Source organism: Lathamus discolor, chromosome Z (assembly GCF_037157495.1).
Source record: "Lathamus discolor isolate bLatDis1 chromosome Z, bLatDis1.hap1, whole genome shotgun sequence".
Lineage (NCBI taxonomy): Eukaryota > Metazoa > Chordata > Aves > Psittaciformes > Psittacidae > Lathamus > Lathamus discolor.
The window spans coordinates 27,882,876-27,897,510 of record NC_088909.1 but is presented as its reverse complement, the minus strand read 5'-3'; the positions used below and the strand labels follow the sequence as shown (position 1 = coordinate 27,897,510).

At 42.4% G+C, this 14,635-nt stretch overlaps 1 protein-coding gene across 11 annotated transcripts in view; it reads left to right on the top strand.

The window, feature by feature from the left end:
- The window catches only part of CAST (calpastatin), a 66,119-nt gene that overhangs the window by 25,832 nt on the left and 25,652 nt on the right, over positions 1 to 14,635 (top strand). For all 11 annotated transcript variants that reach the window (XM_065661565.1, XM_065661564.1, XM_065661563.1 and 8 more), the window contains one exon: positions 10,125 to 10,184. In XM_065661565.1, the coding sequence (XP_065517637.1) occupies positions 10,125 to 10,184 (60 nt within the window). The remainder of the gene's footprint in view (positions 1 to 10,124; positions 10,185 to 14,635) is intronic.

Sequence of the window (14,635 nt, the reverse complement as noted above, 5' to 3'; positions counted from 1 at the left end):
ATTCCTCCCCTCCATGGTAGATAAGACAGGCTTGCAGATAGTCACATGTGGAAAAGTAAGTAATTAAAAATTACAATGTAAATTGTTCAGAAAATAAATGATGGTGATTACTTCTCCAATGAAACTCGTCAAAACAGGACATCATAGTGGCATATATAGTAGGAATGTTAAAAGTAAATATACCAGTGTGTGTATAATATACTGGAAACCTATATCATGCTCTTCCATTTCATCAAGTTGTTAATACTAAAACTCTGCAAAATTAAGTGAATGCTGAAATCTTGAAAAAAATACTGCTCTCTTGGTTGTGTGTGGGGATTTTATCTTTCACTTAAAAAGGTGGTGTTTCTGTTATACATAGTTCTGCAACTAAATTGTTAAGAACAGTAATTGTAAAATAATGTTTCCAGCATTACTTGGGATGGAAAATGACACTCAAGAGCTCTCAGATTTTTAATTTTTAACTTGGCTATTAAATCACTACATATCTTAGTTGCTGTGTAGCTTTAAATATATATATGCTTATATATTTTTTATATATGTGTGTACATTTACATATATATATTTATGTATTTTTATATATTCTATAATACATATACTTATGACATCATCATCATCATCATCATCATCATAGCTTGACTTCGTGAATGAAGATTTGGGAAGGGCTTTACCCATGCTTACTACAAGCACACTGATGACTAAAAAGGCCGATGTGAGATAGGCAAATCCGGTTGCAAAAAGCACAGCAGAAGTCTCCTTGGGTGGTATAGGTGGGGCGCGATTCTTTCTACGTTGTCTTTTCTCCTCGAGCGTAGTTCTGCGTGAGTTCTCAAAGGAAACAATGGCATTATGTATGGTGTGTCTCCAGGTCTCCCAGTTGGAGGCCAAGGTGGACCACTGATGGTAGTCAGTATGGCCAGGGCTAAGGTATTGTTCCAGGGAGTCCTTATATCTCTTCTTTGGGGCACTTCTCTTGCAGCCACCGGTGGCAAGTTCACCACAAAACATGACCTTAGGGAGGCGGTGATCCTTCATCCTAGATAAGTGCCCTGCCCAGTGCCTGGCGCAGCTGCAATTTCAACAATATGGCCTCGATACTGGTGACCCCTGACTGTTCAAGGACTGTAACATTTGACACATAGTCAGTCCCACGGATGTTTAGAATTGTATGGAGGCAGCGCTGATGAAAGCATTCAAGGAGTTGCAGGTGATGGCGGTAGATAACCCATGATTCAGACCCGTATAAAAGAGTAGACAGTACAATGGCTCTGTAGACACTAATCTTTGTACTTTTCTTTAGGTGTTTATTGCACCAGGCTCTTTTATGGAGTTGTCCAAAAGGTCTATATGCCTTTGCTATTCTGTTGCCTATCTCTTTGTCAATCATGGCATCCGAGGAAGTAATGCTTTCCAGATAGCTGAACTGCTGAACTGATGTAAGTTCTGACTCTCCAATGGTAATGTGGGGATGATGATAATCTTCTTGTGGTACAGGTTGGTAGAGAACTACTGTCTTCTTCAAGCTGACTTCCAGCCCAAAAAGCTCAGCCGCCTCTGCAAAACAAGATGTTAAACGCTGCAGAGTTGCTTCTGTGTGAGCAACAAGGGCAGCATCGTCAGCAAAAAGCAGTTCACGGACAAGATGATTTAGGGTCTTAGTGTGGGCCTTCAGTCGCCTTAGATTGAATAGGCTCCCATCAGTATGATACCGAATATAAATGCCGTTTTGTTCATTGAGGTCTACCATAGCCCTTTGGAGCATCATGCTGAAGAAGATTGTGAATAAAGTTGGTGTGAGAACACAACCTTGTTTCACACCATTGGTTATTGGGAAGGGCTCAGAGAGTGCATCGCCATATCTGACTTGCCCTTGCTGATCCTCATGCAACAGAATAATCATTTTGAGGAACTTGGGGGACAACCTAATCGTTCCAAGATCAGTCACGGGCCTTTTCTGCTCACAGTGTCAAAAGGTTTGGTGAGGTCAACGGAAGTTACATAGAGCCCCTTGTTCTGTTCTCTACACTTTTCTTGCAGTTGTCTGAGAACAAATACCATGTCTGTGGTACTTCTATTAGCTCTGAAACCACACTGACTTTCATGTAGAAGTTCTTCTGCAATAGCAGGTACTAATCTGTTCAATAGCATTCTTGCAAGGATTTTTGCAGCAATGGAGAGCAGAGTTGTACCTCAGTAGCTTGAGCAGTCTCACTTTACACCTTTTTTCTTATACAGAGTGATGATGATTGCATCACGAAAATCTGATGGTAATTTACCTTGTTCCCAACAGCGCACAACTAGCACGTGAAATTTAGAATGAAGTACTTGGCCTCCATGCTTCCAGATTTCAGGTGGGATTCCGTCAACCCCAGCTGCCTTGTCAGTTTTCACCTGCTGTATAGCCTTAAGAGTCTCTCCCATGGTAGGGGCTAAATCCAATTCATTTTTCACTGGATGTTGTAAAATATGCTGGATTCCCTCGCCTTGAACTACATGGTTAGCACTAAAGAGTGTTTGAAAATGTTCAGACCAACGATTCACGATGGAGATTTTATCTGCAAGAAGAGTTTGGCCATCTGCACTAAGTAAGGGGCTTTGAACCTGAAATGTAGGTCCATACACTGCTTTCAGAGCCTCACAGAATCCTCTGTGGTCACCCAAATCTGCACATAATTGAGTCTTTTCTTCTAGGTTGAGCCACCACTTGTTCTGGATGTCTCGAAGTTTCTGTTGGAGTTTGCTACATGCAAGATGAAAGGCTGCTTTTCTTACATGACAGAGTGGCTGAGTGAGGTGTGCTTGATGGCAGATCTCTTCTTTGTCAGCAATTCCTGGACCTCCTGGTTGTTACCGTCAAACCAGTGTTTGTTTTATTTTTTTAAGGAGAGCCCAAAGGATTCTACGGAGGATTGCAGGATGCTATTTTTAATATGTTGCCAAAGCGCTTCAGGAGAAGAATCTGCAAGATGGTCTTCAAGCCTTGTTTGAAGGTTAGCCTGAAAGCTGTCCCTCACTGCAGCTATTTGGAGATTATTAACATTGAGCCTCCTCCTCAGAATGCCACCCCTCTTAGGTTTGGGCTTGAAGTGGAAGTTAAATTTGCAACACACAAGGCGGTGGTCTGTTTGACATTCTGCACTAGGCATCACTCAGGTGTGACAGACACCACGAATATTTCTCTGGTGCACTAAGACATAATAAGGTGACAACGTGTAGATCGAAGATGCATCCAGGTTATCTTCTGGCTTTCTGCTGGAAAATAGTGTTGGTGATGGTAAGCTGTTGCTCTGCACAAAACTCTAGCAAGAGGCAACCGTTACCACTGCAGCTACCAACACAGTGCTTGCCTAGTACTCCTTTCCAGGCTTCAAAGTTTTTATCTACTCGGGCGTTGAAGTCACCAAGGATTATGATCTTATCTTATATAGGAACCTTTTGAATAAAGTGACACAGGTCGGAATAGAATTTTTCTTTGTCTGCAGGGTCAGCTTGCAGAGTTGGAGCATATATGCAGAAAAGAGCAACATGTCGCTTATTGTGTAGTGGAAGACGTAAGGAGATAATACGATCGGAATGACCTATTGGCAGATTTTCAAGTTTAGAGATGACAGAGTTTTTAATCATGAAGACAACTCCAGAAAGATGACTTTCATTTTTGGATTTGCCTTACCATTAGAGTGTATAGCCGGCACCATGTTCTTTAAGGCTACCTTCCTCATGAAGGTGAACTTCACTGAGAGCAGCAATAGCGATGTTAAGTCATGACAATTCATGGGCAATAACCGCAGAACGGTGCTCAGGACGCCCACTGTTTGCTGTATCAAGCATGGTTCTGATGTTCCAACATGCAAGTGTCAATCTGGACACACCTTTGGAGGCAGGTGTATGCCTTTGTCTCTTTGTCTTTAATCGACCGCAACAGAAGATGCCCGTTGGCCGCAGCTAGCCAACCTGGTGGAGGGGGAGATGAGCTTTGGTTAGGCCACCTTTTCTAAGCCTCTCTCCATATGGAGCAAGCAGTGTTCTCCTTGAAAAAAGGCTGCTTGGTCATTCAGGATGCTTCTGACTAAGACTGCCATCTCCTGTGTCAGTCTCGAGCAACCAGTGTCCTGAACCGCCTGCATGCAGGGCTGGGTCTGCGACTTCCAGTGCACCTTATCACCTGCCCTTTCGTCCCTCGCCTGTCGCTACAGGGCTTTGCAAGTGTGGGTAAACCCTTCGGGCCTGCGCAGTGGATTTTTTTAGGTGAGGCACAGTGTGTGCAGAACTGGCTCCACCCTTTACACCTGAGGTTTATCTGCCAGGGCCTAGCGAGCTTGGACGGTGACAGCAAAGTCCTCAGGTCGTAGATTTGGTTAGAGTGTCCTTCTCTTAGATGGATGGCCTTACAGGGCTAAAAGAGCTCCATCTGCCCGGGTCTGAAGTTAGAGTTGTCCTTCTCCTAGGATGGTTGCCCGAAGGCCAGTGAGCCCATCCTGCCCATGGACACACTTTGTCTGACCCCTCAGCTGAGACCTGTCTGGCATGGGAGACCCTACCAGAGGCATGTGCTACCACCAGCATAGCTCCTAACCTCACAAGGGCACACAAGCTCCTTCCCCACGACAAGGGTTGTCCATGAAAGAGATATGTATTTGTATATACACACAGATGTTGGTTCAGATTGTTTCTTGCAACTCCAGCTTAATGGAAAATTAGGGGAGTTGTGTTTATACCACGTATCAATGTATTGACTCTCCAGTTCAAATGCATTTTGAAGACTGCATGTTGCTTTGCTTGTGTGTTATGGAAGGCATTGTAAGGGGCTTGAATGTCTTCTTGGTGCCATCCCTGCAAGTGTTCAAGGAACTGGATTATCTCTAAGGTTGTTTCCAACCCAAACCATTCTATGATTCTATGATTCCTGGCCTGCCTGCTGACTGCCTTTGTGTGTCTGGGTAAGTGAGGATTGCACATCCATTACCTCATGCCGTCAAAGTGAGATGTTTAACCCATAACAGCTCAAGTGGTGTTTTACACTTCAGTGAAGTAATCCATTATTTTTCATAGAAGTTCTCCAAAGAGCATTTGCTGTCCATGTATTACAAACACTGTTAATTAAAGCTTAGTACCAGAACCATCAATGTAAAGAAGCAACCATTTGTAGTCAGCTAGATTAGGTTTTGCCTTGCATTGCACAGCTGTGTTGAAGTAACTCTGTAAGTTAGTAATACTGAAATAGTAAAGTTGACATTAGTCTGAGAAACAGCCCCAATTTCCTCAGATGTAATGTGTAAGCCCAGAAGGGTACTTGGGTGGCTCTTCAGTATTCTGTCCATAGAGAAAATATGTATATAAGCTGGCCCAAAGGCTGCCAGGGCTGCAAAGCCCCTGCTTTGTCTGTATGGCTTCTGCTACAGAGCAGCTCGTCTCCCAGGAAGGAAGATCTTGAAGCTCTCACTTGAGAGATTCTTGTGGTAGAATAAGCTATTTTCTTGTTTTCCTGTTTTCTTGGCTCCTTAACTGGAAGAAGACACATCAGGTGCTAACTTGCTTTTCCTGTCGCTAAGTTTTTCATGCATACTTACCTTCCCCCCCACCCAACATATCCTCAGATCTTTCTTTATTCATCTGTATTGCAGTGTGATGGCTAAAACTGACCTAGCACTTGACCTAGAAATCCTCAAGCCAAAAAGGGTGGAAAGTTATTCCCATATTTTACATTTATATTTATGTTGTCGTGGTAACAGATTTCTATTTCAGATTCCTCTTTTCTTGGTTTTATTTTGCAAGAGTATGTCAGCCTGTAGCATTGTAACCATAGGTAAACACCTTCCCCATTTCTTTCAAGAAAATGTCACCTCAAGTACTATGAGAATTTGCAGTGACAACATGTCCTAGATCTGTTTGCTGAGCTTATTTCCATGTTTGTGTGTATTAAGTGTTGCACTGTCTCTATGTGCCTTATTCTTTATCATTCTTTTGATTCTTGTTTATTCTCATGTTGTCAGCTAAGTGTTTCTGTGTTAGTTGCTTGGTACGTTTTTCCAGCATCTCTTCTGGTTTTGAAGGTAGCCAATTGGTGCATTGGGCTCCTTTGTAAAGGTGGGCACTGACCTTTCTCAGTCTTACGAACCTTTTTCATGAATTCCCCAAATCAATAGTTTTAGTTGCTGATAGCTCTCACCAGATTGTATATGGGGTAGTCTCCATGACCAGTACTCTCATGGATTTCTTCACTTGCGTTTTTCCAAATGGTGTTTGCATTCAATTCTCGGCACAGTTAAAATTACTTTCATGTGATATTTGTCACTTTTACTTTCTTTTTTTCTCAGTACATGCAGTGAGGCTAGATAACCAGGTTTTGGTCAGCTTTTTTTGTTTTGTTACTTTACTAACCCACTTCTTGGCTTTTGTGACTGTTGTCTTTCAACAGTAGCATGTCAACTGCCCAGCTAATTTGACAAATAAGTTTCTAAGGGTATTCCTTCTTTTATGAAATTAGATCCAAGTCTTTTCATCAGCCCTTCCTGGTAAGCCATCCCCTGACTCATTGCCAAGAGCATCTGAGGTCTACTGGTCAGTTCCTGCGCTTGTCTGTCTATGCCTCTCCTGCCTGCCAAGCAGGTTGGTGAGAGCACAGGCTGTGACCCTGCAGTGGGTAATTAAGTTACCAGCCTCTGCTTAATCAGTGTAAGCCTGTAACCTCCTCTTTGTCTTTTGAGCCCCTGTTGTGGTGGTGTCCTGCTGTTGGTGGGCTCCTCTGCAGGTGGTCATGCTCCTTGCCCATGAATCCCTGTGGTCCTGGGTGCTTTGGTGTTCTGTTTGCCTCCTCATCCAACTTGCAAAGGTGCTTTATGAAAAGCCATGCAGCAACAGTCCCACAGGCTGGGACCTCCAGCAGCTCCCTCCCTTGGTTCAGGGCTGGGGCTGGAATGGGATCCTCAGCATCCGTACCTGTGTCTGGGCAGGACACACAGGGGTGCAGACACTGGGGGAGCGGGCGTCAGCACCAGTGACGCTCATGTTTCCATCCCAGGGGATCCCTAACAACACAACAAACACCTGGCTCTCCCAGTGGGAGTGCTGCCTGGCTTTCTCTGCCAATCCCTGACTGCCAGGGTGAGTTGAACTCTCTTTGTTCTTGCTGTTCTGTTTGGCAGCTTCACCCTTTGTGAGGGGGTGTCTGGCCCACGCTCAGCAGGGGTTTGCACCTCCATGATGAGAACTGTGCATCAGGCAGTTATTATGCCTGTTGCTAGGCAACAGTTTAATATTTACCTACATGCCTGACAAGCATCTGTGTGTTGCTTCCCCCCTTCTGCAGTCCGACTGTCAGGCTGCAGCAAGTGCAGCCAGTTGACAGCTGGCATAGCCGGCCATAGTACACAACCCTTGGAAAAGGAAAACCACAACAACCACAGTGACAAGCTGTCCACAGAGTCAGGCTGGTGTTGACCGGCTGTGCAGTGACTGCCAAATGAGGGGGGATTGGACCTCGCAGCTTCTTGTGTTGTCAGTCTGCCAGGTGCAGTGTGCTTGGAGACGCACTAAGAGCCCTCGAATATTGTGGAATTCGGGGAGAAAGTGAGAAGTGGGGCACACAATACATCTGAGGAAGCCTACAGACCAGGGTGGCACAGCACGGCCTGTCTGTAGGAGAGTGCCCTCTGCTACCCACCACCCTTCCCGCTTCCCCCCCCCACCCCAGCTCCTCAGAGCAGGATTTTGTTTCCTCATATCAGCACTGAGTCTTTACAGGGAGGATGGTTGTGGCATTCTCCATAGTTCTGAGCAGCAGCTATGCATTACACACTTGTCTGTCCCCAAATTATTCATCTTCCTCCATGAGCATTTAAACTCATCTAGTTGCTGCTAGTTGCTCTAGTCCAGCTGGATAGAGTAAAAAGAAGCAGCTGGATTCTTTGGGAGGTTTTCACTAGTCTCTGCAGGTCATAGTGCTGCTCTGCTGGAACTTGGGAGTGAACTTTTCAGTGTATCATAGGAAAATGGCTTGGTGGGGAGGGCTAAAGGCAGAAGGGCTCAGGTAAATGTATTTTTGTTAAATGGACAGGGACTAGGGTGACTAATAAGAAGGTGTAGAAGACATACCTACTTGTTAGTCACGTGGAAGAAATTTGGATTAATTCCATGGAGAAGAAAGAAAACGAAAAACTATTAAAGAGCCAATTAAGAAAATATGATATTGCCTACAGATTACCCAGTGGTAATATACAGAATCATAGAATAGTTAGGATTGGAAAGAACCTTAAGATCATCTAGTTCCAACCCCCCTGCCATGGGCAGGGACACCTCACACTAGACCAGGTCACCCAAGCCTCTGTCCAACCCAGCCTTGAACACTGCCAGGGACAGAGTATTCACCACTTCCTTGAGCAACCCATTCCAGTGCTTCACCACCCTTACAGTAAAGGACTTCTTCCTTATATCCAATCTAAACTTTTCCCTGTTTATGGTTTAACTTATCACCCCTTGTGCTACCACTACAGTCCCTAATGAAGCGTCCCTCCACCAGCATCCTTATAGGCCCCCTTCAGGTACTGGAAGGCTGCTATGAGGTCTCCACTCAGCCTTCTCTTCTCCAGGCTGAACAGCCCCAACTTCCTCAGCCTGTCTTCATACGGGAGGTGCTCCAGTGCCTGATCATCCTCGTGGCCTCCTCTGGACTTGTTCCAACAGTTCCATGTCCTTTTTATGTTGAGGACACCAGAACTGCACACAATACTCCAGGTTGAGGTCTCATGAGAGCAGAGTAGAGGGGCAGGATCACCTCCTTGGACCTGCTGGTCACGCTCCTTTTGATGCGGCCCAGGATGCGGTTGGCTTTCTGGGCTGCGAGCGCACACTGAAGCAGGCTCATGTGAAGTTTCTTATCGACCAACACCAACCAATATATAAAATGTTCTTAAAAAACTTGTTCTTGTCCTGATGTAGGAGGCATTATACATTCCTGTGTACGTCTCCACCCATACATCTATTACATAGTCAATCTATACATACATACATACATGGAGGCTGGTATTACTTGCTTATATTTCTGTAGTATGACTGTTGCAAATCCTGTCTAGCATATTTTTAGTCAAACCTCTTACTAAGATGTGCGAGATACCACATATGACCATGGGGAGAGCACACTGCCATCATCACCATCGTAGTGTACCTTTTAAATCCTGTACAGCTTTTGTCTTACCATTGAGAAATGCTTGTACTATGAAAAGTTATGGAAATTAGAAGATTTTCCTTGTGGGAGTAAGAAGTCACCCTAGGTATGGACTTGTGAAATGGCTTCTGAGTTTATTCAGATTGTGTGTTTTCATATATCAAGTGGTATAATAAACATGAAGAAGAAATAAAGAAAAGGCAGTAACTTGTGCTGTTCACTTAAATGTAAACTATGAATGTGTTGCTGTGATCAAGATGGCAAATAGAGCTTTGAGCAGAGGACCATGAGGCAGGAACAGAGGGGTAATATTACATCAGTATAAAGTATTGATGAGACAATTGGAATATTAATATCTGGGCTTTAAAGTTTGATACAGTCACAGCAGAATTAAAACAGGCTGTTCTGAGATTAATATCACCAAAGCTAGAAAAACAGACCATTTCATTTGCAGCTTTTCCACAGGGTTGCATGATAGGTAGAAACACCTCTGTGTATGTTACATACAGATAAATTACTCCTTTTTAACTCAACATACTTGAGTTTGCTAATGTAGCGTTAAGTATTTTATGTAACAAACTATTAAATCCAAAAGTACCATTTTTCACAAAAGAAAAGTAAAAAAGAAATACGGACAGCTCTTGCACAGCCGGTATGTATGCTTCAATATGAGACCAGGAATTGTGTTTGTTTTGGTATTTCATACGGAATTTGTTTTCAGCACAAGTTAAGAGGAAAAAAAAGTTGTGAGATCTGCGGGCATCATGCTACCGAAATCCTACATATGTTTATTGTAGAAATACAGGCAAGACAGAAGATATAAAATTATAGGTCTGATTTTCAGTAATACTTTTTTTTTTTAACTTTTAGCTGGGTATCTAATAATTTTAGGTTGGCTGTGCTTGCTCAATATAAGTATGTATAACAAAGGTGAAATTAATTCATTTTTATTTTTCTGTTTTAGAAGCAGCCCCCTGCTGTGGATGCATCAAAACCCCAAACCATGAAGCCATCTGAAACAAAGGTATGAATTCCTGAGAAATTCATGCTTGCAGTTAAGCACAGCTATATGAAGAAATGGAATTCATTTTGTAACACTTTGTTACTGAGTAACTTCACTTTGTGTGCCTGATCTGCATCTTAATTTTCTCTTTAAAAATGTCTAAAAATGCCATAGAAAGCACTCAGAGGATTTTATAACAGCAATAAAAAAAAATAATCAAAATTTCTAATTTTGGTCAGTCACATTTTGTGACATGTATAGAGCTCCCCCCAGTGTAATTACAGGGGTATTTACCTAATGGAAATTCTCATATTCAAAGAATTCAGGACAAGTTTCAGCTTTTAATGTGTGTACAGCTGCATCTTCATGTTAATTTCTTATCTTTGGCTGTCTGACAGCTTCTCTGCCTTTGTCCTTTGTGCTTGTTCTGTCTTGCCTTATGCTGGAACTTTTTTAGTGCCGAACCTGTGTCATCAGTCATGTACTTTACTTGTTAGACAAGAACTGTAATCCTCCCTTATGCCTCTGTTGCCTAACAGAATGTATGAATATTGTTTAAGCAAACGATTAATGAATCTCTCCCTCTGTCATTTTCCATAATCGTAACAGTGAAAACAACAAAAGTCTTGAGTACCAAACTAGGCCAGCCAGGACTTACGCAGCACCTTGTGTACACGCAAGTGAAGGAACATGTAGAATAGCGAGGTTGGAGGTCCTCTAGTCCTGGGGGAGCCACTCTGTAGGTAAAACAGGCACCTCACAGCATTGCCAGGCGAGCTTGGAATACATACAAGTGTGCAGATTACACAACATCTCTGGGTAGCCAGGACTAATGTTTTGCTACCTTTATGATGGTGATTTTTTTTCCTTTTATGAACTGGGAAGTTCCCTTGCCCCATCCCTGAAAGTGTTCAAGGCCAGGTTGGATGAGCGTCGGAGCACGCTGGTGCAGTGGAAGGTGTCCCTGCCTGTGGTGGGGGGTCAGAACTAGGTGATCTATAAGGGCCTTTCCAACCCAAACCAGTGTGTGATTCTGTGATTTGCTGCAACTTGTGTCTGTTTCCTCTTGCCCTTTTAGTGTTCATCTGTGAAGACAGCCTAGCTCCATCTTTTCTGTACTTGAAGTTAGCAATTTTGTTCCCCTCAGCCTTTTAAAACCCTTTTCCTCCATGAACACATGTAAGACACATACTGGTAGCAGTAAGCTGTATGACAATTAAACCTTTTCCATTACTTCACAGTCATCATTACTCATAAATGAAGGTACTGCAGATCTCTCATTTCATGTTCCTGTCACATTTGTGAGCAAACTCATTGGTATCATGTTTGTTACTGATGCTGTTTTCCCAGTCAGCTGTCTAAAAATGTTTATGTTCATTCTTTACTTGAAATTTGAAATAACACTCAGAACAATGTGGTAGATTTCTAACCAGATCTTTAAAACTTGTGTTTGCAAGATGAGACAGAAATAGCAGAGTTGTACTCCAGTGCTGTGAGACTGGTAGACACAAATCCCTTTGAAACCATGTCATGCATTTGTATGTGTAAGACAATTAATGTTTTCTCTTAATGTCTGTTGCATTATTAATGTCTTCCTCCTGCTGGATGAAGCAAGTCATCTGCATTCTGACAGTAGACTTCTTTGAAAAGAAATGTGGTTGCTGAGTCACTTTCATTTCTAGTCCTAAATATCTTGCAAATTACCAGCTCTTTCCTGATTGTTTGATATAACCACCTCATTTGTTTCCTAGAGCCTCACTAGTGTGCTAGTACTCTTAGACATGCTCAGGACCTGTCTTTAGCTTCCAGTTCTCTGTATTTGAATACTTTGCCTCAGATTAATCCTCACTATCATGTCCCCCTGAGAAAACTGTGAGTTGCTGCAGCAGAGGAAGGAATGTGGAACTTCCTGTTCTGTAGGTGAAGCCACAGGAGTTAGGTGGGAAGGTTTGAGGACTAGGGTGGAGAGCAGGCACCCTGTGGCTTTCACTGGAGGAGTGGAGGGAGCTGGGTACTGCCACCAACGAAACCAGAGCCCATCCAGCTTTCTTTTCTTTGCATGTGGTTGTACAACTGCACCGTAACCTAGGTAACTAGTTAAAAAATCCTAATTTCCTTTCACAGGCTATTTTTCAGTTTCCTGAGTCAGTTTAAAATGTGGCCTTTCAGGTACTGGTGCAGTGCAGGTGGAGGCAGGCAGTAAGAGGGGAAGGGGAACATCTTTTTCTCCACAGGAGATCAGTGTATACTCAGTGTAAACTGGTGCTGTGGCTTCAGGCTGTGATTGCTCAGAGCTGACTATTTAAAGGATGACTGAATTGTTGCCTTTCAATATATATAGTCTCATACTAAAATTGTGGGTTTGACTTGCCTGGTAATAATTTTTTCTTTATTTATTCAATTTTAATTCTGTTATTGCTAAAAGCATACCTGAATAAATGTGTGTGTGTAAGTATGTATGTGTTCATGACCATGTGTGTGGGTCCATATATTCTTCAGCATTGCCACAGATAAATTTACAGTATGAGCAGTTCTGCACAGTTTGAAAGATATGAAAGTCTAATGAATAGCGTATACCCTAAAAAAAAACCCAAAACACATTAAGTCTTTAATAATATTTACAATATTAAAAAAAAGAAAAAAGCATGCAGTTGCTAATAACTGGTTTGGCAGGCTGAGAATTTGAATTTATGTTCTATACAGCTGTTGTCACATATTGACAGAAATGCAAGCAAATGTATTTTATTGTCCTGCAGAAAAGGGGTGTTTACTCTTCTGAAAAGCACTAAAGGAAAACCTGAATTTGTGCTGTAGCAGCAGGGTACTTAAACTCCTGAGTCATGTTGTCCCAAAACCAGGACCTGTGGTTGTCAAGTGTGCAATAGCCAGTGCTCACACACAGAGCCAAGGTACTTATTCCAAGTTTGCTCAAAAAGGGGTGCTAGGTAGTATCCCACTGAGATAGCTCACCACACCATAAAATTCACATTTTTGTACAATTTAGCTCAGGTTAGTAACCCCCTGTAACCTTCCCACCATTTAATGACTGGTCAGTTAATTTACGTAAGATGACATCATTTGTTTTTGTACTACTGCTCAGGGAAGGGTCTTCTGACCTGGCAGGAGTCTTCTGAGTTGTGGGAGTGATTTTTAGTTTAAGAGATGAGGTTATAATGGGGATAGTTCACCAAAAGAACATGCTAATCATGTTATGCTGATACATGAGACTCATACCTTGATAGTGTCCACGTGTTTTCAGGATGTACCAGTCTTCACTAATAGTTTTTACTGATCAGAGGTTTGTTAGTCCTGTTTTTCTCAGTTCTGTTTTTCTTATTCCACTTACACAAGGCCAGTGCCTCTTCCCTGGCTGTCAGATGTCTTCATTAGGGTTTTTCCAAGGTCATCCTGACCTCTTAGGAGGCCCCTGTATCTGTTCAGGCTTTTCCATAGTGACACAGGTTCCAGTTTTTAACTATGTCTATATAAAAAGTACCGCCCCCCTTTTTTTTTTTTCTTTAAGCTATATGCCTACAACAATCCCACTACAGGAAAAGTCAAACTCTATTTCTTGAACCTCGAGCATGCATATCTGTTACGTTTCTCTGCAGCTGTGCAGCTGAAGGACGTCTTATGTCTCGTTGACTCTTTGCTTTAGATGCTACATAAACATGACCAACCTTTTTTAGCTTAAAATCTGAAAATCTAGGATTACGTTTTCAGTATAGGATTATTTACATGTACACAAACGGTAGATGTATGTGTCTTTGAGTTAACCATCTGGTAGTCATGTAATGAGGATGTAGAAGTGGGAGCATATACAGCATGGTTAAATCATACTATATGTGTTTTTTAATCAAGTTAGACATCAAGAGAAAATCCAAAGCAGGGGACCTTGAGAGGTTAAGTGATTATTTTATTATTTTTTTAAAGACTAATTTTTTTGTCCACTTTGGATTTTGGAAATTTTTTGTCCTCCTTCTCTAGCAATATTTTCCATGTTGTGACTGACTTGTGGTGGTGGTGTGTTCTTCACTGTGATGCACAGCCTTGAGATCTTTGCGAAACTTATGCCCAGGCATCTGTGTTTTTATGTGCGTTCAGGATTTCCCAACCAAGTGTCTGTGGTTCGTTGTGGGGGTGTGAATACTTGCATAACACACAGTAAACAAATGTGGCAAATGTGGTCAGCTAGAAAAGAGAAGCTGGAAGCATAGCAATGTTAATTAATACTTGGCAGCTGAAATGAGAGCATTACAACAATGAAGAAACCTATAATTACCGCCTAGTAGTTGAGTTGGTTTTTTTTGGTTGTTCACCGACTTTTAATAGGCTACTGGGAAAAAAAGAACCAATTATTTGTCTCTTAGTATCTTTTAAATGTGCTCAATGTATTAGTAGGATAGAGGGGATAGGGAAGAATTCTGTTTGGCTGGCTCTTTTTGTGTTAATCGTAGCACTGCTGAAGAAGC